This window comes from Eucalyptus grandis, chromosome 9 (genome assembly GCF_016545825.1).
Source record: "Eucalyptus grandis isolate ANBG69807.140 chromosome 9, ASM1654582v1, whole genome shotgun sequence".
NCBI classification, from domain to species: Eukaryota; Viridiplantae; Streptophyta; class Magnoliopsida; order Myrtales; family Myrtaceae; genus Eucalyptus; species Eucalyptus grandis.
Window position 1 is genome coordinate 22,912,744 of NC_052620.1, and position 23,397 is coordinate 22,936,140.

Sequence of the window (23,397 nt, forward strand, 5' to 3'; positions counted from 1 at the left end):
TGTTTCATAAATTACATCTCATCTTTCACCACATCTAATCACAAACCTGATCAAGGACAATAAACAACAATTGTAATCAACCATACAGCAAATATCATAATCATACTTTCACAGATAAACTGCATAATCTTGTGATATAATTGATCGTCTTTCCTAATAAATCCCCTAAGTAGAGCTACAATCACTCCATTCTGCACCTAAGAGGCTTGAGAAATTTCATCAAGAACTATCTCAAGAACAATACCCTAAACCTCAACAAACTTAGTTTGTGGTATAGGAGACTCCATAATTAACTATATAAGTAAAGACAAAGATATTGTGATCTCCACTGTACTATTATCTTTAATAGTCTAAGTAACATATCTTCTATGGCTACATCGAATTCTAGAAACTTTACCGTCTATTATTAAAATTATTGTATCTTCATTAGGGTCATAAAATTAATATCTCTTTGAATGATCTGGGTAAGATACGAAATTATACCAAGTGGTTCTAGAGACCAACTTATTTAATATTGAATTATATAACCTCACTTTTATAAGACACCCCAACCTTAAGATGGTTTAATTTAGGTTTATGTCAAGTCCATTACTCAAAGAGAGTTAATGGAGCAATTTTGGTAGAAATACAATTTTGTATGTGAAAAAACTATCTTCAAAGCATCAACCAATAGAAAACCAGATAAATTAGTCCTACTAATCATATTCATTGTTATATCCATTATGGTGCAATTACGCCTTTCAACCACACCAATTTGTTTAGAATTTTTTAGCATAGTAAATTAAGTTACCATTCAAGTATCTTCCAAGCATCTGATAAATGGCCCTTTAAACTATCTAGTATTGTCATACTTGTCAATATATTCACCACCATGGTCAAGTCCGATAACCTTTAAGACTTATCCTAACTATATCTCAATTTTAGTCCCAAAAAGTTTTTAATTTATTCAGAGATTCAAACTTTTCCTTAATCAAGTGCATAAGAAATAATCTTCAATGACTGTGTTGAAATAAAAAATTCTACATAATGTTACCATATAAAGTCCACTAAGATCAATGTGAATGACCTTTAATATGTCAGAACTTCATACTGCAGTTTTATTCTTTATCTTGGTCATCTTACTTCTACAATAGTCTACGTAAGTCTTTTGGCAACTTTTAAGAGTAGACGGAATGCCAACATTATCAGCATTTCTACTCTTTCTCTAAATATGTAACTAAGACATTAATGCATGAGATTATTCCTTAGACAAAAGTCTTTTGAAAAACAACATTTTCAACCTTATGCACAACATGTATATCATTGGGAGTTAAACACAATCTGTACAATCCATTGGATATAGTGTGATATTAACCTTATTTGAATTAAAGAAGACAAAAATAACGTTGTCCTTTTTTTTTTTTTTAATTTCAAAAAAGAAGCTACATAGGTTCAAACATGATACAGAAACTAAGTTTTGTCTAAAAGAATATATATAAAATGTGTTTCTTAATATCATATTAAAAACATAATGTATAATTAAAATGATATCCCCAACAAACTCAACGCCGACTTGATCGTTGTTTCTCACGGTGAGCTATTATTCACCCTGATTTAGCTTTCTTAGATTTATGAATCCTCGTATGGAAAATGCAACAAATTTGTTACACTACTATTTAGTCACTAAAAACTAGACAGGGTTTTTGATGGGTATTGGATTCATAAACAATGCCAAAAAATCATTACCTGCAAGCTCACACTTAAATAACCCAACTTATGTATATTTACTATAATCTATCTTTATGTGACATTTCTTCCTAAAAAGAAGCAACAATCGTCATCCCTTAAAGGATGCTTTTTTAGGACTCAAATTGTCATATGGTGGTTTCATGAGTTTTTTATGAGTATGATTTTTAGACTTCAAATCTACCATCATTAAAACGTAATCATTAACATCATTAGAACCATCATATCTTATGTTGAAAATTTCTTATAGATATGTCATAATCTCAACATTAGACAAGACATAATTTCAAGTTACCAAAACTTACATTATCTTTTTAGCAATGTAGTCAATTAGTAAATTTTTTATTAAGTGTTCCAAAATGAAGTGTTTCATGGATGATAGGCAAATCCAATTGCTCTTTTCCCAAATAGAAAATCCTCTCTTAACTACTCAAAGTTTAAACTAATAAGAACCTCAATAGTTATAGAGTTATTAATTACAAGCAACGTATAAAATTGGTATTATGTGAGTACTGTGTAACTTAAAGACGTATAAATACACATCCAAAGACTTACATGCATCATCACATAATTACCTTTGAGCAAAATACATGACATGCAGTTAGTTGTATACTTTTCACATGACAGCGGCCATGAGAATATATTTCAACTTTCATGAATTCATCACATTTGAATATATGAACCACTAAGATCAGTCACTTCTCCACTATATGTTGTCATGTATCTTTACATAAATTAATACACAATCATTTCATTTAGGAATATGACCACGCATTAAAATAGGAAACATCTCTTCATTATACGAGACTAATATTTCTTAAACCCAATCAAACAACTCAATTGAATCCTCAAAAATCTCTCATACCAAGATATAAACTTTATGTCTCATATTTATCTTATACATGTGATTTGTCACTAAAATATTATGTCATGCCAATTACATTGCTCCATTCATTATTACATCTTGAATCTTATATGTGTTATCAATGAATTAATGTTCTACACATTCTTTATGTGATGACATACATGTGAGCTTGCACCTTATTTCCAAAATCACAGAAAATTACAAAAAAAAAATACGCAAAAATATCCTAAAAATATGTGTATTTAAGGTTTCATATGTATCTTCACATCCATGAAATCAAACATAATATACACACACATACCACAATGTAGAGCATCTTCATACGAGCAAATATATCCATACGCGCCTTTGGAGTATGTGGCGCATGAAGCGCACGCGCAGGCCAGCCCGAACCGGTCTAAATGGACTATCCAATCGATTCGATCAATCAACACCAAGTTTGAAAGATCCAACCAATCAATGACTAATGCAACCAATAAACCGATCCAATCAACGAAGAATCAAGTCAGGCAGGTCAACGGGTCGGACCTAGGTCGAATCAATGGGTTGATCAACGGTCAACCGGGTTGAATCAATGAGTTAGGTCGAACTTGCTCCTCTAGTTGTTGATGTCATGATGACATCAATGTTGTGTGTGCTCGACGCGAATGCCACTACCACCATGCACATGGCCATGCATGGGGGCAGTGCGGTCTACCCCAAGGGCACGCTAACCATGGTTTTACTCATCTTGACGAGCCCCTTCCATTTATGTGATCAAAATTTATTTTTGCTACACAAGAATTCACGGAAAAAAAAAAAAGGCAAAATTTGTATGTCCAAGTTCTAAGCTATGGCTCCTTTGACACCACATGTGAGACGCAAAAGCGTTTCACAAAATCTCTATAGATATAACGAAAACACATATGTAATCCAATAAAGAGATTTACATACTTGTATTTGGACCATTGTTCTTGATACAAAATAGCAACGATCCAAACTCAAGAACTTCTCTTCTATTTCACTTTGTTTCTAAGACAGCCCCTCACCCTAAGCGCTAAATAAACACTTCTTTGTGAGGATAATTGTGTGTGTTAAGATTAAAAGAGAGACTTAAGCGTTATTTAAAAAAATTTCAACTATATCCTCTCATTACGGGCCAAACTAACTTGACCCACACTAATTAGTCCCATATTAGACTAATTAAAAAATCTTTTATCTTATCAATATCAATTAATATAACCCATATTAGAAAAACTCTTACGGTTCATCCTTCCATTAAACTCATTTGAAAAGTGCTGATGTGGACATTTTCGCGTTTTTAAAGCTCCATTTTTCTTTTCACCTATCCATCCAACATGGCGCTCGACATGGCAAATCCGTTGGCAACACTATTAATGTTAGCTAAGAAGGGAGGGAAAATTGGGGTTGCGCAAGAATAGAGGACAAATTAGGGTCGCGGGAAACAAATTGAGGATAAGACGGAGTAAACAGGGTAGCAAAAAGATTTTCTTTATTTTAAGGCAATGTGGACCACGTTACTTGTAATCGATTGAAGAAATGCTTGATTGGATGGAGGAGTCAAGTCAACAAGTATGGAATCTTGGGGGCCCTGCCGAAAGTTAGGGTTGATTTAGGGTTTTCGCAACGTTAGTCTTTCAGGTCTTTTTAAAACATTATGTCTGCAATAACCATTGTTGTCGTTCCATCCAATGCATAAAGGCTCTACCGAGCTCAAAAAACGACGATCAACCCATGACTGCTCGTCACTGTGGTCCCTATGATAGTTATAGTTAGATGTGGTTTAGTGGCACCAAACTTATATTTGTCTTTTGCGCAGTGAAATGGCAGATGGTAAAATTCTTATTTTGACCGTGGTTTGGGAGAAGACAGTGGCAGAATGCTTGAATATGCAGAAGACATCATGCAATCACATGTTTGAAGCAAGTTACCTCGGATCCGGTCGATCCCCAATGTTGGAAGGAACAATGATTTGGATTTGAGTTCTGATTTCTTTTGATAAATCCCAAGTGCCCGGAATGCCAACTTTGTTGAGCCTCAATTTTCTTATGTGTTTTCAGAAATGTTACGTTTGATGTCAAATTTACCGATTTGCCAAAAATAAAAATAAAAACTCCAAAGATGTGCTTGCACAACTTGCAAGGACGAATGGTGACCTTTTCCCATTGCAAAAGACTGAAAGGGGAGACTGGACAAAAATTTAGCGAAATTTTAACGATAAAGTTAGCATATTTAGAATTTTTTTTTTAATGGCTCCATAATTATTTGTTTCACTAAAGTAAATGGAAAGACTTTGGAAGGATCGACAAAGGCGTGACGGAAAACAGAACTCACCAATAGAAAAGAGCCCAATAACCGAGTGGGCACAAGAGAGCTCGTTCTTCCAGAAAAGCACTAGAATATTCCAGCTTCATTCAAGCTTTAAAATACTGTCATGAATAGTTCCCATCAACCTATGCTTATCTCTTAACTGCTATCACTTAGTAAAACGACGCTTGCCCCAATTCTTCCAAAGCCGAGCTCTTCTCGTTCGTTTCCATGGCGAGTAGTGGATCCTTAAGAGGGAAGATGGTGACGGTCCTGAGCATCGACGGAGGCGGTGTTAGAGGGATCATTCCAGGGACGGTCCTAGCGTTTCTCAAATCCAAGCTTCAAGTAATTGCACCCACTTATTCTATTTGTCAATGTTTTCTGTAAGGATAATGTTGGACGACCATGGACAACCAACTGGTAAACTGTGAGTGTGGCGATCTCCCATCCTCATCACATGGTCAGTGAAGGCAGCTAGGTGAGGCAGCTTCATGAAAGCTGCATACGCTACTGCGAATTTGATGTGCTACAGTTGTAAAGAGTTTGTCTAATATCTTGGGAAAATTACCGCATCCCTCTTCACATTGTAGCTGCAGTATACAATGGTGTCGTAGAATCAGCTGGGGTACTTTTATATTTATAGGAATATTCTTTCGTTTTCATGGTGATGAAAGTGCCAGTTTAAAGTTGACAAAATTTACAGGAACTGGATGGACCGGATTCGAGAATTGCAGATTATTTCGACATAATTGCTGGGACAAGCACAGGTGGATTGGTGACGGCTATGATAACAGCACCCAATAAGGACCATCGTCCGATGTTTGCAGCCCGTGACATTATTAAATTTTACTTGGAGCATTGTCCTCAAATATTTCCCCAGAAAAAGTAAGTTATGTTAAACCCTTTTCTTCTTTTCTTAAATATAATCTTCAAGTCACTTGAAAATCCAAGGAATAATCTAAGGAGGAAAGTTCAATGAAAAAGTCCCTTCAAATGTCTGTAATCAGAAAAACTAACAGTATACCCGTGCATTACTTTGACATGAATTTTTTCACTAGAATAAAATTGGAATGTGTATTTTTCTGTAAATTATTCGTTATAGTGTATATTATCTCATATGAATTTTTCTCTTTTAAACAGAATAAAGGCAAATTCTTAGTTCATATTATAGGTTGTTTATATGTTTATAATATGAAATATCAAGACTCTATAATAAGTAGAAATTCATAATTATTGTTGTTATATGACATAAGGAAACTTAATATGAAATCAACAACCTTATATTAGTTGATAGAAAATAAAAATAAAAAATTTAAGGAAATAATTAATGGGAAGAGTTATTAAAAAAAAAATGTTAGAACTTTCAATAATTGCTAATTTGAAACATTAAAACTCACTAAAACTAATCTTTTATATTTTTAACAAAATGTATGGTACTTAATGAGATACAAATTCCTAGTTGGAAGCAAAATGAATAGAGTGCAAGAAAAGTATCCATTTGGAAGGAAAATGATGATGACTTACGAAAGAGTTCTATGTGCTACTTTTGCGGGCAATCCTCAAAGAAGAGTTTTCTTATATATTTATATGGACTGTCAACATTTACTGTGATAGGCGATGACAGAGATAGTTTAAAATTATAAGAAAATTGATGTATCAACTATCAAAGTGATGCTTGATATTTAATTGGGTGAGACTAATTCCGCGATCTTTTAGCGCTTTCTTTATGTTAACTAACCAAATTTCCCTTCAATTACAAGACACCGTTCAATACTAATAATTATCATTATCTCTTTCCCTCATTGAAATTAATCTCCTCGAGAAATCACTAATAAAGTCTTAAACCTATTATATTTATATCAATTCAATTCTAAACCCCTCAATTTGTCCAATTTAGTCTTAAACATTTTGATAATTTGTCAATCGAATCATTCTAGCTAATTTTAATAGAAAATTGCTGACGTGGATACCAGTCGTTCCATGTGACACAGTCGGCACTGACATAAATAATTTTTGTAATTTTTCAAAGAATTTGATTGTTTTAATTTTTATTTTCTTTTTTTCTCTACTTTTTTTTTCCATTGTGCTAACAAGTGTCCCCAACAACCCTCCTTGGCTAAAAAGGTCCTGGGCAAGGCAGCTACCTCACCCATAGCTGATGAGGCCGCGAAGGCTCTCTCGCAGAGTTGGTGAGGATGAGATGGCCTTCTGCCTTCGTGGCCAACCAAAGTTGCCGGTGACCCTTCATCAACACAATGAAAAAAAAAAAGCAAATTAAAGAGGGATAAGAAAAATTTTATAAAAAAAAAAAATCAATTTAAAAAAATACCAAAATTATCTATGTCAATCTTTGGTTATGCCGATTGTGTCGTGTAGGACAAACACTGGCACAATCGATATCCATATCGGCAATTTTCAGCTAAAATTAACTAGAATTACTCAATTGACAAATTATCAAAAAATTTATGACTAAATTAGCAAGATTGTAATAGATTTAAGACTTTTTTTGGTAATTTTACTTATCTCTCCTTGACATAGCCTATCTAGAGAAAATATTGGGTGTACAATACACCCAATATTTTCTAGCCTATCTATGCTAAATTTCAAAGCCAAAACACATCTTTGCTTTTGAGACCATGAATTCATTGATTTGTTGAAGAAATAATGTTGCTAAATTTGTGTGGTTAGAAAGTCGTTAATTTGTTCTTTTGTCTAAACTTTAAATAATTTTGATGGGAATCAAAATCTAGCTAGTTACAGTTTCTTTGCATTTAAACTTTCGTTTATTCATAGAAAAAGTTTTGTAATCATGGTTTGAGAGCAATATTCTTCATTCATGATTGAACAATAACAACAAAAGTTTAGTCTTTATGGTCTAAAAAATTGGAAGGAACAAATGAGCTACATCCTGAATTTTGTTTTTGCTATATTGGCAGTACTATCCTCTCAAAGTTTGGTGCAAGAAAGAGTAAAGCAACATATTTTTTCAATAAAACCAAGATAGATGTTGGGTTATCTTAGGCCTTTGTTACCCCAAAAGCTAGTTCAAAGAGTGAGAATTTCCATCACACTTATATATTAACCATCAGCCTCTTTCACAACCGATATAAGATAACATCAACAATCTCCTCCTCACACGTTAGATCCTAGGTCAGAGCAGTAACAACATGTATCTCTCATGTGACCGTTTGATCCAAAATTATTGGTTACCTAGGTTTTGATATCAGATGTTAGGATTAAGCACACAAACACAACATTCAAAAAGAGTATAGTGAGAAAGAGAAATTGACAAGATTTATCTTGGTTTGCCCTTAACCAAAGGCTACATTCAGCAAAGAATTCCACTACAATTAACACATTCCACCTCTCTATTATAACTCCCAATTACAAGAAAATGATATTATATATACTCAATAGTTATTCATGTGCCTAAGCCCTAACTACTAATAAAAATACACACCCAAACCATAAAAGTCCTCTAGCGTTTCAAGGGCACTACCCTCTAAGACTCCCGTCGAGGTGGCCCCTCAGGCCCCTACCCACTCACCAAGTTGTATTTCTAGGGGTGTGCAAAGAAATTGGGAATTACCCGACTACCCAAACCTCTTAGAACTGGATCAGACCAATTAGGAACCGGTGGTTCTTGAGAGAACTAGTCCGGTTTCCAGTTCCATGGGCGAATCCGCCCAACCAGGCCGGATCGATATTATGATAATATATTAAATTTTAATATTAAAATGAAATTTGAAATCACTAAATCTGAAATTTAGGGCTCATTCTCATTATTCTCTCTTGCGTCTCTCTCAATTCTCCGTCTCCGTCTCTCTTGAAATCACTCAAACTCTCTCCGTCCTCATCTCTGTCCCCGTCTCCATCTCTCAACTCATGGCCGCGCACACGTCTCGACTCACAGCTGCACCTCTCAACTCCAATCGGCTCATGATCGTGCCACAATTCATCACCTCCCTCTCTTGACTCACGACCATACCTTTGGCCATTCGTCGCCTCCCTCCCTCACTCTCGGTTGCTTGCCTCCAGTAAGTTATTTGTTTGTTTGGTCAGTTTAAGTCAAAACCATAAACCCCTAAATTTCTAAAAGCCTCTCTCTCTCTCTCTCTCTCTCTCTCTCTCTCTCTCTCCCATCGATGACGATTTCTCTACTAATGTCTTCCATTATTACTAGAGAAACTACTAAGAAAGGTCTTGGAATTTGCTTTGTGGTGTGGGTTTTCTATGAAGATGACTGGGATTGGAAGATAAAGCTATTTTCCATATGTACTGATTATAGTACATTACTTAGGAGCAACTAGTGCGTGCAAACCCTGATGTCTCCAGCATGATCTTCAAGTAGCTATGGTGGCTATGTTTCTTCAATCCTCTATTGGATATTGGCAGCTATACAACTATATATGTGGGACTTGTAGTTCACCCAACAAATGTTCGTGAAAACTTCTCAAAGAATTGGAAAAAAAAATGGAAATATTACAATTTGTAGAATGTGTGGTGGCATTGATCCTGAGGTAGGCAATATAAATTGTCAGAAATGATGATGGGGTAGTTGAGAATGTGTTTTGAATGAAGTAGGCGTACATTACTCTCTGTTGATGGATGTGACGATGTGATTATTGTGAATCAATAATTGTAACATTTGGGTCTTCATTGTACACATATTGTCCACTTTGGACACTAAGTTCTCACGATTTTGTTCTTCTTAAGGTAGCCCATACTACCCCAAGAAAACGTGTGTGTACAATTAGAGATCTCATTGCCATATAAGGCAGCCCAGAACTCCCTCCCTAGGTGATGTGAGACAAGAGACATACCCCCTCCCTACGCACATCCAGGGACCGAGGCACAGACGCACCAACATCCCTCTTCCCTACGCACAGCCGCTTGGGCTGTCACACTCTCCACCCCTTAGGAGCATAGTGTCCTCAATGTGGCTCCACATGCGGTCGGGAGTCGACTCTAATACCACTTATAACACCCCGGGTCTCCACTATACACATATTGTCCGCTTTGGACACTAAGTCCTCACGATTTTGTTCTTCTCAAGATAGCCATACTACCTCAAGAAAACATGTGTGTACAATTAGAGGTCACATTGCCTTATAAGGCAGCCCAAAACTCCCTCTCTAGGTGATGTGAGACAAAAGACATGCCCCCTCCCTCCGCACGTCTGAGGACTGAGGCGCGAACACACCGCTATCCCTCCTCCCCATGCACAACCGCTTGGTCTATCACACTCTCCACCCCTTAGGAGCACAGCGTCCTCACTATGGCCCCACACGCTATCAAAAGTCAACTCGATACCACTTATAACACCCTAGGTCTCACTGTATACATATTGTCTACTTTTGACACTAAGTCCTCACAATTTTGTTCTTCTCAAAGCAGCCCATACTACCTCAAGAAAATGCATGTGTACAACTAGAGGTTTCATTGCCTTATAAGGCAGCCCAGAACTCCCTCCCTAGGTAATATGAGACAAGAGACATGCCCCCTCCCTGCACACATCCGAGGATTGAGGTGCAGACGCACAGCCATCCCTCCTCCCAGTGCACCACCGCTTGGGCTGTCACAGTAATATTTTCTTGTGTTTGGATTATCAAATTGAAATGCATGCCCTCTACTTGATGGAATTCCTAAATGAGGCCAGCATGTGTTATGTTCAAACTAGAAACTTTCTAGTTGCGCAAACTTTATAGTAAAAAGAATGGCAATATTTGGTTAATGTTTGGTGAGACTGGTTCCATGGACCCACCCGAGAATCAAACCGTGGGTGGATCCATGCAACTAATGAGCAATTCTCGGTTTCTATTTTTTGGAACCGATCCTTAATGGGCAGTTTCCACCCGGACCATGCACACCCCTAATGTCTTCCTATTGAATATAAACCACACCACAACAATAGAAAAGTAGCAACTCATTGATCATTAACCTTCCCAAAAATTTTGTTACTAAATATCATGGTTAACAAAGTTGAAGTGCAATTTGGTCAATTAGCATAAAAAAATATGTATTAGGCAAAAAGGATGTGCAAAATCAAACGTATCAAGTGAAGTCACTTGCTACAAATTATTAAAAAAAATTATTAAAATCGGTATTCCTTTTGTTGGGTGGATTTGTTTAGTCAATTGGACTCGCATTTGATATCATTGTTCACTATATCCCTGTCCCAAACAAGTTTCTAACCTGTCTTACACAACTTTGAAACAGTCGTAACAACATGATGAATCCAATAAGAAGCTTGGTAGGCGCATCCATGGGGCCAAAGTATGACGGGAAGAAGTTGCGATCCCTAGTTAATGGCTTGCTCGGAGACACCACTCTCAGTCAAACCTTGACCAACGTTGTCGTCCCGACTTTCGACATCAAGCGTCTCCAACCGGTCATCTTCTCTACCCACGACGTAAGAACTCGAACTCGACAATGTAACCCTGATTTCACTGACTCTAGATAGATATCGATTGTTATACTGTCGGCTTAATTTAAATTCACTTATGTCCCTTTTGAGTTTCTTATAATCGATGGGAGGGACAGGCAAGGGCAAATCCTCTAAAGAATGCGCGGTTGGCAGATGTTTGCATTGGCACCGCCGCAGCTCCCACATTCCTCCCGGCGCACTACTTCGAGACTATAGACGAGAACGGGAAGGCCCATAGTTTTGATCTCATTGACGGTGGGGTCGCCGCAAATAATCCCGTAAGTGCAAAAATGGGAACGAAGTTTCGGGTATAATATTATGATACAATGAAATTAAGAACCGCATCACACTGTTATTATTTCCTAAGCTTTTCTAAGCTGCGCTAATTCAGTGTCTGACTATATGACAGGAAATCACAAGCAAAATTTTCCTTAATTATGTAGAAAAATTACAAAGTTTCGTTTGTTATAAAGCTTATCATCACCAGTTAATATCTCAGGACAAAAGAAGCAACAAAAGAGAGAAGTAACAACATGCAATCTTGTGTTTTGCAGACCCTAGTTGCTCTGAGCCACATTAAGAGAGAGAGCCTCTTGCATGACGGAGAGTTCAAGGACATAAATTTAAGAGAGACCGATCCAATACTAGTGCTATCACTCGGTACCGGTGTGGCCAAGCATGAAGAGAAGTACAGTGCGACCGAGGCCTCTAGATGGGGACTCATCAATTGGATTCTTCACAATGGTTTCACTCCATTACTCGATATCTTCAACGACGCAAGCTCTGATATGGTCGATATTCACTTGTCCACTCTCTTCCAATTCTTAAGTTGCAAGCACAATTACCTCCGGATTCAGGTATGAGATGGATTACAAACATCGGTTTTGGCTTCAAGATACACTGTCATTTTGGCGCTCTAAACTCGTGGTCTTATTTTGAAATGATTCCTGGGGTTGCTTCGAAGCAGGACGACACCCTAATTGGAGAAGAGTCATCAGTTGATGTTGCAACCCCAAAGAATCTACAAAGGCTCATGGGAATAGGGCAGAAGCTATTGCAGAAACGAGTGTCGAGGGTAAAATTGGAGACCGGTAGGTTTGAAGAGATTGAAGGAGAAGGCACCAATGGAGACGCGCTTAATTGCTTTGCAACTCGGCTCTCCACAGAGAGAAAGAGGCGAAACAAGTAGGACTTCACACATTTGCCAAGATTCGTGAAGATGCTGCTTAGATGAATTCGCGATATCGGTAGAAATTGTCTCCTTCAATTAGGAACTTTTGTAATTTCAATCGTGATGCAATTTAATTGAGTTCCAATACTTTAAGTTTATTCTATTTTATTTTTTCCAAAATATTTCACTAGAGTAATAATAGAGACAAAATATGCAAATCCAAAATTATGCATGTTAAATGCACAAGAGATATAAAATAAGAGTATAATTGGATTCCGTTCGTTTCACGGAAAATGTGACATTTCTGAAAAATATTTTCCATGAAGTTATTTTCTAGGAAAATAACAATATTTTCAGTGTTCAACTAAAACCTGGAAATGAAGTGGAATATATTTTCCACTATTTTGAAAGAAAAATCCTTTCCTCCATGCATTCCTTTTCAATAAAAAAATTTCATTTTTTAAATTTATTTTTTTTTCTTTTCTTTTTCTTTTTTCTTTTCTTTCTTTTTTTTTTCTTCTTCCCTAGCCGCTCGATGACCACGGCGATGGCCAGCAATCAGCCATAGGTGAGCTCAAGCCTCGTCGGGCCTTGCCATAGGTTGACAAGGCTCTAGCAAGGTTTCACATCTTCAACAAGTTGGGCGAGGCTCAAGCCTCACTGACCTCCAGCAAGCTAGGCAAGGGTCAAGCCTCACCCAAAGTCATCAAAGCCTAGCCGACCTCTAGCAACTTCGTGCATGGCTCAAGCCCCACCTACCTTGCCACTGGGCGAGGCCCAAGCTCACCCAACAACCTCAAGCGAGCTTGCTTGTGGCTGATTGTTGTGGCTGGCAACCAAGACTAGCCAAAGAAGAAGGAAAAGAAAAAAAAATTAAAACTAAAAATTAAAAATAATTAAAATTTTAAATTTTAAAAAATATAAAAATAAAAGGAAAATGTGTTTGGTAAAAAAAGGTGTTTGGTTTAGAGGTGAAAGAAAGAGGATGGAAATGTTTTCCGCTTCCTAAAAAGCGAAAAACATTTTCCTTATTATGGAAGATTTTTTTTTATTGATGAAAATGTTTTCCTCAATCAGTTTATATTTCGTGAAATGAACGCAGAAAATGCTAAAAACATTTTCCTATAAGTTATTTTTTGCGAAACAAATAAGTCTTGAAAATGTGTGTTTTTTTTAGGCTTTTTAACTTTTATAGCCTAGAGTTATACAATTCATAAAATTTTATACCCCCAAAAATGTTCAATTTGCATATTAGCACATAAATTCATTCCAAAATTTATAAAAACTAAAGTATTATTTGGGTGGCGGAAAATTCAAATGTGACTTGTGTGGTTGGCTTTAAAACACAATAGAAGAAGTAGTCATTCCTTCGTATGGTAAGTGGAATTTCATTAGGTCATACGAGGACTAAAATCCTTTTCAAACATGATAATCCGAATTAAAGTCGAAATAACGATTCCTTCCTGTCTCTGCCAAACCATGCCGCCTCCATTAAGAAATAAAGTGAATAGAATTTCGGCGAGAGTGGCACTAAGGAAAAAACAAAGCAATTCGCTAAGTACGTGACAAATGGGCCTCTTTACAAAAAAATTTGAGCCCAAGAGACCAAAGCCTCAGCCATCTTTTTGAACCGAAGGCAACGCCCGTCTTCCAAATCAACGGATAAATGGACTCGTTGGGAAGAGGGCAGAATGCAGCCTGTAGAGCTCATGTAATGCAGTCTGGTTGTTCACACACCGGATCTCTCGATAAATATATAAACATATATAAAGAGAGATGTGAAAATAATAGCCTTTATGGATCCCCCCTCTCCCCCTGAGAGAGAGGGGTTTTCGTTAGGCAAGTCACAGACACCTCAACACACTGAATTCCAAGCCTTAATGCCTATAATCGGAGAGAATTCCTTAGTAAAGCTGTAATTTCAAACAGTGTTTTAATTTTAAGTTGCTGGGTTGATTTTAGAGGTCGTTGATCTATGAACTCATTTTGTTAAAAGAAAAAACTTTAGGGTATCATGGAATCGTGAAAATATATGAAAGTTGATTTGGGGTTACAGTTTGGTTGGGGTCAAATTTAAAAATTTGTTATGCACTGCTAGAATCAAATTCAAATTACTGCATTTGGCACCGGTTTTTGCCCATCTCCAGCCATCTTTTGGGTTGGAGGTAAATTCACTTTTTAAGTATGTCAAGTTAGCTTACCAATGGGCTCACCAATGACTCCAAACCCACTTGAAACGAGCATCAGTAGAGTCAAACGAACCATGTGCAAGCAGCATTAGTACAGTAGATAGCAATGTTTGTTCTACTTTGGGCAAGCTTTTTTCATTGGCCCATCGGAGTCATTTTTTTATCAAATAAGCTTAGTTTAGTCGATTCTTTGTTAAGGTAGTCATCTACTCAATTTTGATATCAATTTCTTGTTTAATTGATAGAATTTGGAGTTTTCTCTCTTCAGGCAGCTTTCATTATTTGGTTTCGCATTTTTAGGTGAATAGTGCTTATCTCTAGTATGATTTGTAAACTCGTGTCTTAAAAATAATAGGAATTAGATATGTTATAAATTATCAATAGGCATTGCACAGTATGATATTAATTTTTTTTTTTTTTAAGGTGGTGTTTAGAACATATTTATTGTATAAAGTCAAATCACATGTTTATTACCCCTTTGATTATTTGAAAGGGCATTGAAGAGTATCTGTTGAAATAGATTGGGAGCTCACTCTTTGTAAAATGGTTTAAGAAATGCTATATCAAATGTATTATTCTTGAGGGAAGAAAATGCGAAAGTTTATAATTATTAATCTGTGAACTTAGTTTTTTAAATGAATTTTTGAAATGATTTTGTGAGTGATTGGAGAATTGTATTGATGGTTTCATACTCTTATTGCTATTAGCAATCGAAGGGTTGTGAGTTTGCATGCTATCCTCCAGAGATATTTGGGCTGAGCCACCAACTAATATAGGTGGAGACCTAAATCAGGGGAATTCTTGGTAGGCTTCATCAGTCACAAGGCATGCGCAGTCATAGTTTGATATTAAGAAATAAGTTAACAAATGTACTTCCTATTAATGTTTGCTTTGATATTGTTGATTGTATGTATAAAGTTTTGTTGAAGTGGTATAACTCATCTTTAATCTTGTCCAAATGAGTATTTATGATATGTAAGATCTACTTAGAAGAAATTTTTACTACTCCTTTAACAGTGTGTTGAATGAGTTAGAAAAGGTCCCCCATTGAAAAATGGTGTACCGTGGAGTATTTCTACATAACTCATTGATTTAAGTTTTTTCAGTGAAAGTTAAGTTTTTTCAATGAAAGTGAATCCAATTAGATATATGGACAAGCTCGGATTTGAGCTCCCTTAGGTGATCTCCTCTATTGAAGGTATCCGATTTCTAACGAGCACTCCCAACCCAATGATTTGCTTGTACTATTCATCTCAATTCTTTAAAGTTTCTCTAGCTACAGATGAATAGCAAGAGAGCGATTTCAGTGGGTGAATTTTGGGGGTTGGATTTTGGTACAAGTTAAAGATAGCTGTATATATATCTGAAATAGCATTTGTTGGATTTGGTTTTGTTGGTCACTGCAGATGTATATATTTTTCTGGTGCACTTAGTACTCTAATCAAGTAGCTTGCTGTTTTATCACGATATGGTAAGTAAATAAGAAAACACGACGGGACAGAAACAAGGACTCACGATCAAGTCTCTTAAGAGGAGAACCAACAGGAATCGCCAACGTTACATAGGCGACTGAGAGAAGGCACGGTTCTAGAAGATCAAATTCTCCCGGTGCGGGCAACTGTTTATCCACCATGTTTACGAATTCTTCTTGGCTGTATAGGACTTTAGAATCATAAGACGGGTGCAAGGAAACAAAAGAATTCATCCTTCTAGTTGTTTTTTCATACGTCACATAACTGGATAATCGAGTCTGATTTCAGAGAGAAATCTCACAAATAATGTTTGACTATGCATCAAGTTGATGCAATGAATCTGTACAGGTACAAGAGACGAGCCTCACCATTAATTCCTCTTAAAAAATCTCCTCCTCTGTTTCAATTCATACAACATCCCTATTGAAAGAAACTATTGTACACGAAAGCTATTATCTACAGACTCACTCGCACTACATCAGTTACATGATGAGGTGAAGAAATTGCCTCAAGAAAGTGCAAGTTGTAAAGACCAACTTCAATAGCTGCAACTGATGCCCCCATGCCTGTGTGTAGATACAAAATCGGCTCCTAAAATGTGTCAAGACTTCCAGTGCAAGCAAGCATTTATGACTTCAGGCGACAATGATTCTAGAACGAGACAAGGAAGCTACGAATAAAACTTTGAGCTGCATGTGAACTCCTTGTGCAAGCACAGAGTCCATCTACATCAGAGCCTGATTAAGAGCAGAACCTGGCAGCTCTCCCCAAATAAATCATCTGGAAAGTCGATTCTTTTTAGCACCGCTTTTGAATGAGCTAGTACGATTAGAAGATGGACTGGGATAGTTCGTTGTTTGATCTGAATGAGGAGGAGACAAATTGGAAAGCACCTCAAGGGTAGAACGAGGAGAATAACGGGACACTTGTGTCAAGTCAGGAGTCTCAACATGAGATTGTCGGCCACCCTCACTGGTGAAAAAGAGTAATTAGAAAGTTTCAACCAACAGTATGCAACAACAGATGCACCACTTACAGATCTAAGTTTGAAAAATCGGGTAAGGGGTTAGGGAATGCATGAAGGCTAACCTCTAGAGTTGTACCTGTCAATAACTGCCTTAAATGCTGTACTTTGTGCAGCTGTTGGCAAGATGGGCAGCTTGTCAACAGTATGCTTGACATGCTCTTGTGGACCATGGGATAAATCCTATAAAACCACACCAACAGGATATTGAGAACAATGGTCTATTATGGAGTTCTTATTGCTTGTAAAGTTTTAGGAGTCAGCCAAAAAGTGGAACGTGCTGATTACCGTAGATTTTCTGCTTAGCGCTTGAGTATGAGGCGGGACATCTATCTGTTGTGAGCTTTTGAGGAAAGGATGTTCAAGTAGCTTGGCTGCCGAAGGCCTTTCAGCTGGATCCCTTCGAAAGCAGCATTGCAGGAAATCCTTTCCCTCAGATGATAATGTTTCAGGTATTGATGGGCAATTATTCATAGCTTTAAACATAGCTGCAGCCTGCAATTAGATACTTTGACTCAGGATAACCAAAAAGCTTATGAAGTAAATACACACTGGAAACTGCATTACAAAGTGCACCAAACTATAACAAAATCCTCAACATAGTTTATTGACCCAGAACTAAGGTTAATAGCAATGTCTTAGTACCATCTTATATCCATGTAGGAACATACTAATGGTCTGGCTTTTTTCATATATAAGATGTGCAGTATTTAACAGCATAAAAAGATCAGAACAAAAAAGGCAATAAAAAGCCGCTGTTGATCTTAGCCAAAAAGATAAGAAGAAATAGACGGAAAACATAGTTGGAAACCCAACTTCTGCCATGGTAGTGAATTGCAAATGTATTAGCAAGTTTGGGCAAGAGCTTCATGTCTCGATACAAGTTTGGAACCAACCTTAGTTATAAGTTAAAACATACTGCAGAAGTACATAAACAGAATGCAACCGACTGAAAGATATTATTATTATAATTAGAAAGTGATTGCATTATGCCATTGACTATTTCAGTTTAGTCCTTTAGGTATCTCATAACTTTTTCACTTCATTCCACAATGTACAGAGCCTATTGGACCAAACAAAACAATGCTCTTACCCCCTCAAACTCACTCCAAGGAGGTTTGCCAGTTAGCATTTCGACAATAGTGCATCCCAAACTCCATATATCAACAGCAAGAGCATGATCGGAGCCATTATCTTTCTGCATCACGGCCTGTATGAGCTGCAGAGAATGTAATTGTATCAGAGACACCAAGCTACAAGAAGGGAACACAAAAAGTTCGTGAAATAGGAACTACCTCTGGAGCCATCCAATATGGACTTCCCTTTAGAGAGAGATCGGCCTTTTGTCCAGTTAGCTAAGGGAAAGTAAGATACACATCAGTGAAGCCAAAGCTAGTTCGGTTACCCATGTAACATGGAGTGCCAATTCCTGACAGTAGCTACTTTAGTAATTAAAATTGAATGGCTTTCATCAGGATGGACAAAAATAACTCTTAACAATAACCCTAGTACCAATGTCCAACTCATGTCAACTCATTACTTGGACGGAGGACTACAAAGCAATCAACCCTTTGCAGGCCCACAAAACAAATCTGCACATGCTTCGCAACTTTTTTGCCAGTCACGCTTTGCACGTTCTTTATTTTTCTTTTTTCTTTTTTTTAATTCTCGCCAGTCCATACTTCACATATTCAAAAGCAAGCAAAAAGATCAAACAATTGCATAAGTTCCACCATAGAAGGCACAATAATTTGCTTTAGTGATTGTTATTGTAATTTAATTTAGAATTTCTTTAGTAATCGGAGGAGCATAAAAATGAGATAAACAACCAAGCCAAGGTCAGCTTTACAAATATTTCATAGCTACCAATGACTTATTTGTTTTGAACATACTAACAGAATTATTCCATTCGACCAACATGATGAACTCTTTTCTAGCTGAAATGAGAAAACGGGAAGAATATCATTCACAAACATTTGATCTGTCTAAATAAATATTTTCACATAGATAACCTGCCACAAACTAATATCAGACGTAAGACAACAAGAGACCATGGGTGAAAAATAACATGCATATAGTTGTATCTTGTGTGGAAGAGCTAGAAGCTTACATGCTTAGCCATCCCAAAGTCAGCAAGTTTGACAATTCCAGATGCATCCACAAGTAAATTAGCCCCCTTGATGTCCCTACACAGGACAAAGAGTTTCTATAGGTCTCAACAGACAGCAGAAAATCTAATCAATCCTTTTCCAATGTAATAGATGTGTTAGATATAAGAAGGCCAATAACAATGTCCAAGTGATCTCAAAATGCTCAAACCCTTATCTAGTTACCTATGTATCGTCTTCTGACTATGTAAGTAAGCCAATCCGGACAGAATGTGCCGAGTGAAATTGCGGACAACTGATTCTGTTATGGCCCCACAACGATCCCGGACATATTTGTTGATGGAACCAGGATGAACATACTCAAGATATATATAAAACCGATCCTCAACCTGTATGTGAAGACATTGAATCTTATCATAGTCAAATAATATTCACAGAAAACCATTTGAAGACATGTCAATCCACATCTTAGTCAAATTAGCTTCTAATACGAAACCGCTAGGGACGCATGACATGCAGATAAGACTGAAAGATAGCTCACAATTTCACTGCCATAATACTGCACAATATTCTGATGCTTAAGTCGGCTGAGCACTTTGATTTCCTGCAACAGGCATTTGATACAAGAGGATAATGTAAGATAAAACATTCTAAGAAAAACTAAAAACAGAATTGTCCTACATGCATCCAGAGAAAAGGCAAATCCAGTCATCATCATCCCTAAAGAGACAAAAACATAACCTCGGTGGGCTGATAAGTGGATTTCACAACATGACAACCAAACTGCACACAAAAGTACTGCTCCTGATAATGAATCATGATCAAGACTATTACCAACAAAAATTACCAGAGAACGTAAGTGTCTCAACTTGACATCAGCCTGCCTAGGTCTGATGTTTCAACCACACATATTTTCATATTCAAGTATGCAAATGAAATATAGACTTGAATGAAAAGTTGGCTCTTAAGAACCACCTGATACGACTCATGATCACATAATTTTTCTTCCGTTCAAAAGGCCAAAGAGCAAACAATTCTATCGCAAAAGAGAAAAATCTACGACTTTGTCGTTGGGGGAGAAGGGCTTGTAAAATTTGGTTTACAATGAGGTAAAACCAATCCCTTCATAGCAGATATTTAGATTTGACCACAGGAGTATAAATCCGGACCCTAGTGGATGGCAAAACTTACCTGCTGTAACTGCCTCATGCATTCAGCAGATTTTGGATCATCAGGCAATAATTCAACTTCTTTCATTGCACAGAGAGCCCCAGTTTCTCTATCAGGCAAGAAAGTCTATCTCAGTTAACCATACTTGAGACAAACAAAAGAAAAACGAGCGGGATGTGAAAACTGCCAGAAGTAACATACCGATTGGTAGCAACATAAACACTCCCAAATGTGCCACGTCCAATAAGCTTTCCTTTTTGCCATTGACTTTTTAGTGGCAAGGACTCTGTTTTTACAGTGACTTGAGCATTGTGAGGTGAATGGGAAGGCAAAGCTGCTCCAGGAGGACGAGGTAAAGGGTGGACACTAGCTGGAATATTACTTTCACGCCAAGCTGTAGAATTTTCAACCAATGACTTGTGATGCATTGGCGATGCAGTTCCACATGAACTTTTAGAAGTTCGACGAGGAGTTTTTGTTTGAGGACTCGGAAGGGGCGAACCAATGTGCTCCAAGAATGATGGGGAAGGCGAACCAGTTGGCATCTCAGGTGAAGACCATATATTGTTTCCTCTCGCAGTTAAGTAATAGTATGGTAAAAGATCACCAACTGACGTTCTTTGTGGGCTAGGTGCAGGACTAGCAAAAGGGCTAGTGGGGACACTCCTAGCAGGCACATTGAGCCTGAAATTGTCTCCAGATCTTTCTACACCTCTTCTATTTAGACAAACTGCCATAGACAGCCCCACATCAACATTCTCCACAACCTCATTTCCATTCTGGTATGCAAGAGCGCTGTGGTAGAGCATGACAAGAGCAACACTGACTAAGTAAAGTCCAAAGCAGGTAAGCAGCAATTCAGCCTTAATAATCTACAAATAATCAGAGATGTGCGTAAAAAGCTTGGGCAAGACACAGAAATGCACTGATGCAGGCACTTGTGAACAAATTTGCATATCATGCATGGGGATGCACATGAATTCACAGTACCAACAAAACAAGAACCCATTTTCTCATGGAAAAAAAAAAAATATTCAGCATAATTATGTTGTTCTCTCTCAAGTTGTGATTATTTGCCAAAAGCCTGTGCCTGGCAACGGAGACAACAGCTCGAGACAATCTCCCCTTTAATTCTCTGACTTTTGCTGGCAGGGAAAGGATATTTCTGTGTTACATAAAATAATCACGATTCAATTGCCCGATTCATTTCTGATTTTGTATGAACCAATGGTTGCAAAGATGTTGGAGAAGGTTAACTCCCGTCTTTTTTTGGAAAACCAGCATATATGATAGGTTGACCCACAGTCTCATCTGCTTTGTTCAAGTCCACCAGAAACAACATTTGCAAATGAGCTTGTCTGTTAAGGCACTTCAATGTCATTGCAATTTTACAATTTCAAAAAGCCTCTTTTATCGGATTTTCTGTCACTCGATGATGCCACACAAGCTTTATTCAATTTATCTATTACTTGAAAAGTTACTGGGATTATTCACCCAGGGGAAAGGAAAAGCTTTTTGTGTACTTGAAACGGAGTCACTATGATCAAGTCATCAGGAAAAATCGAGATAATTGCTCTTTAAATCTACCACACCCGAGATGAGATCAACATGAAACCGCGATGATGATCAAACCCAGAAATCAAAACCACAATCCTGTCTAATCAACCTTGTACTCAAGCTGAATTGACCTGCTATGAAGCTGAAAACGAAAATCTGATTCGAGAAAGACAAGGTACCAACACACCACGAGACAAAACATTGAAATCTACATTATACGCCAGAAATCCAATCCACATTGCACAGCGATTGTATTAAGAAATTCGTTACCAGCCAACCGAAGCAGCGGGCGCAGGTCCGTCGCCGCCCACATCGCCTTCTCTGTCTCTATTAACGCCGGCCTCCTCCGGCGACGGGAGCGGGCAATCTCCCGTCTGCGAGCCCGACCCCGAGAGCCCCTTCTTCCGGCGGAGCAGCAGCGCCAGCTCCGGCAGCGGGAGGGGATGGGCCGCGGCCACCACCACCGCCGCCGGCCGGGGGCGAGCTCCCGTCGGGGGAAGGAGGGGGCAGCTGGAGCGCCCCGTCGATCTCCCGGTCGCTCAGGTACCGCAGGTTCACCTGGCGCGTCAGCCTCCGCCCGAACCGGACGCCACCGGCGCTACCGGAGCCGCCGGAGCGGCCGCCGCGGCGGTCCTTCCTGCTGGGCGACGGGGAGGCTGATCCGGGGGAGGGCTGGCCGGCGGAGGAGGAGGAGTTGGAGTTGGAGGAGGAGGAGCTGGAGAAGGAGATGTTCTGGAGCCAGCGCATAACGAGCCGATCATCGTGCGCGAAAGCCACGGTGAGGGATCAAATGAGGCAACGCGCGGGGCTCGGGACGCGGTGGAATCCGGGAAGCGCGGAGCGGAGGAGGAGGAAGAGAGGCATGGAGGAGGCGTCGGCGTCGGCGGCGGCGGCGGCGGCTTGCGGCGGCGGAGGTGGCGGTGGTGGTGGAGGGGAGGGAGGAGCGGGAGGTCGAGGTCGAGGTCGAGGTCGGGGTCGTTTTGTGGGGACGTGAGAGGGGGACGCGGTTTGCAAACGACGTCAACCCAACGCTCTCTCTCTCTCTCTATCTCTAGATATATCTCTGTCTTTCTTCTGCTTTTCTTCTGGTCGGTGTCGGGGTCGTTTGGCTCGGGGAAAGGGAGAGGAGGAGCAGTTTCTCGTTTTTTGGGTTAATTAGTTAATTATAGTTATTAAAGAAATATGAAGAATTGGGTTAGCTTGGAATTTTGGCCTTGGGGGGGATTTTAAGGACCACCGTGTCCGTACGCGCTGCTTGCCAACCAGGGGGCTCAGGGACTCTGAATATGAAAGGGGAATTGCAATTTTTTTCTCTCTCCCTTTTTTTTCTTTTTAGGGGCGCGGTCTCCGGTTCGAGTCCTGGTACGAAGAGATTAACC

The 23,397-nt window shown here is 38.5% G+C and overlaps 2 protein-coding genes across 2 annotated transcripts; one reads left to right on the forward strand and one right to left on the reverse strand.

Moving 5' to 3' along the window:
* Positions 1-368: 368 nt before the first annotated feature.
* LOC104420453 (patatin-like protein 2) lies at positions 369-12,645 on the forward strand. The gene is made up of 7 exons (XM_018863027.2): positions 369-398; positions 5,111-5,245; positions 5,604-5,785; positions 11,120-11,312; positions 11,444-11,605; positions 11,882-12,184; positions 12,295-12,645. The coding sequence occupies exons 1-7, from the start codon at positions 369-371 to the stop codon at positions 12,514-12,516; spliced, it is 1,227 nt and encodes a 408-aa protein (XP_018718572.2). The 3' UTR covers positions 12,517-12,645.
* Positions 12,646-16,381: 3,736 nt separating this feature from the next.
* On the reverse strand, positions 16,382-23,078 carry LOC104418601 (mitogen-activated protein kinase kinase kinase 5). The gene is given in 12 exon segments (XM_010029982.3): positions 16,382-17,131; positions 17,263-17,366; positions 17,472-17,678; positions 18,277-18,402; positions 18,479-18,538; positions 19,294-19,369; positions 19,517-19,680; positions 19,833-19,895; positions 20,483-20,570; positions 20,663-21,256; positions 22,289-22,501; positions 22,503-23,078. Coding segments are annotated over 12 exon segments (2,154 nt in total). The 5' UTR covers positions 22,766-23,078; the 3' UTR covers positions 16,382-16,935.
* Between the last annotated feature and the right edge of the window lie 319 nt (positions 23,079-23,397).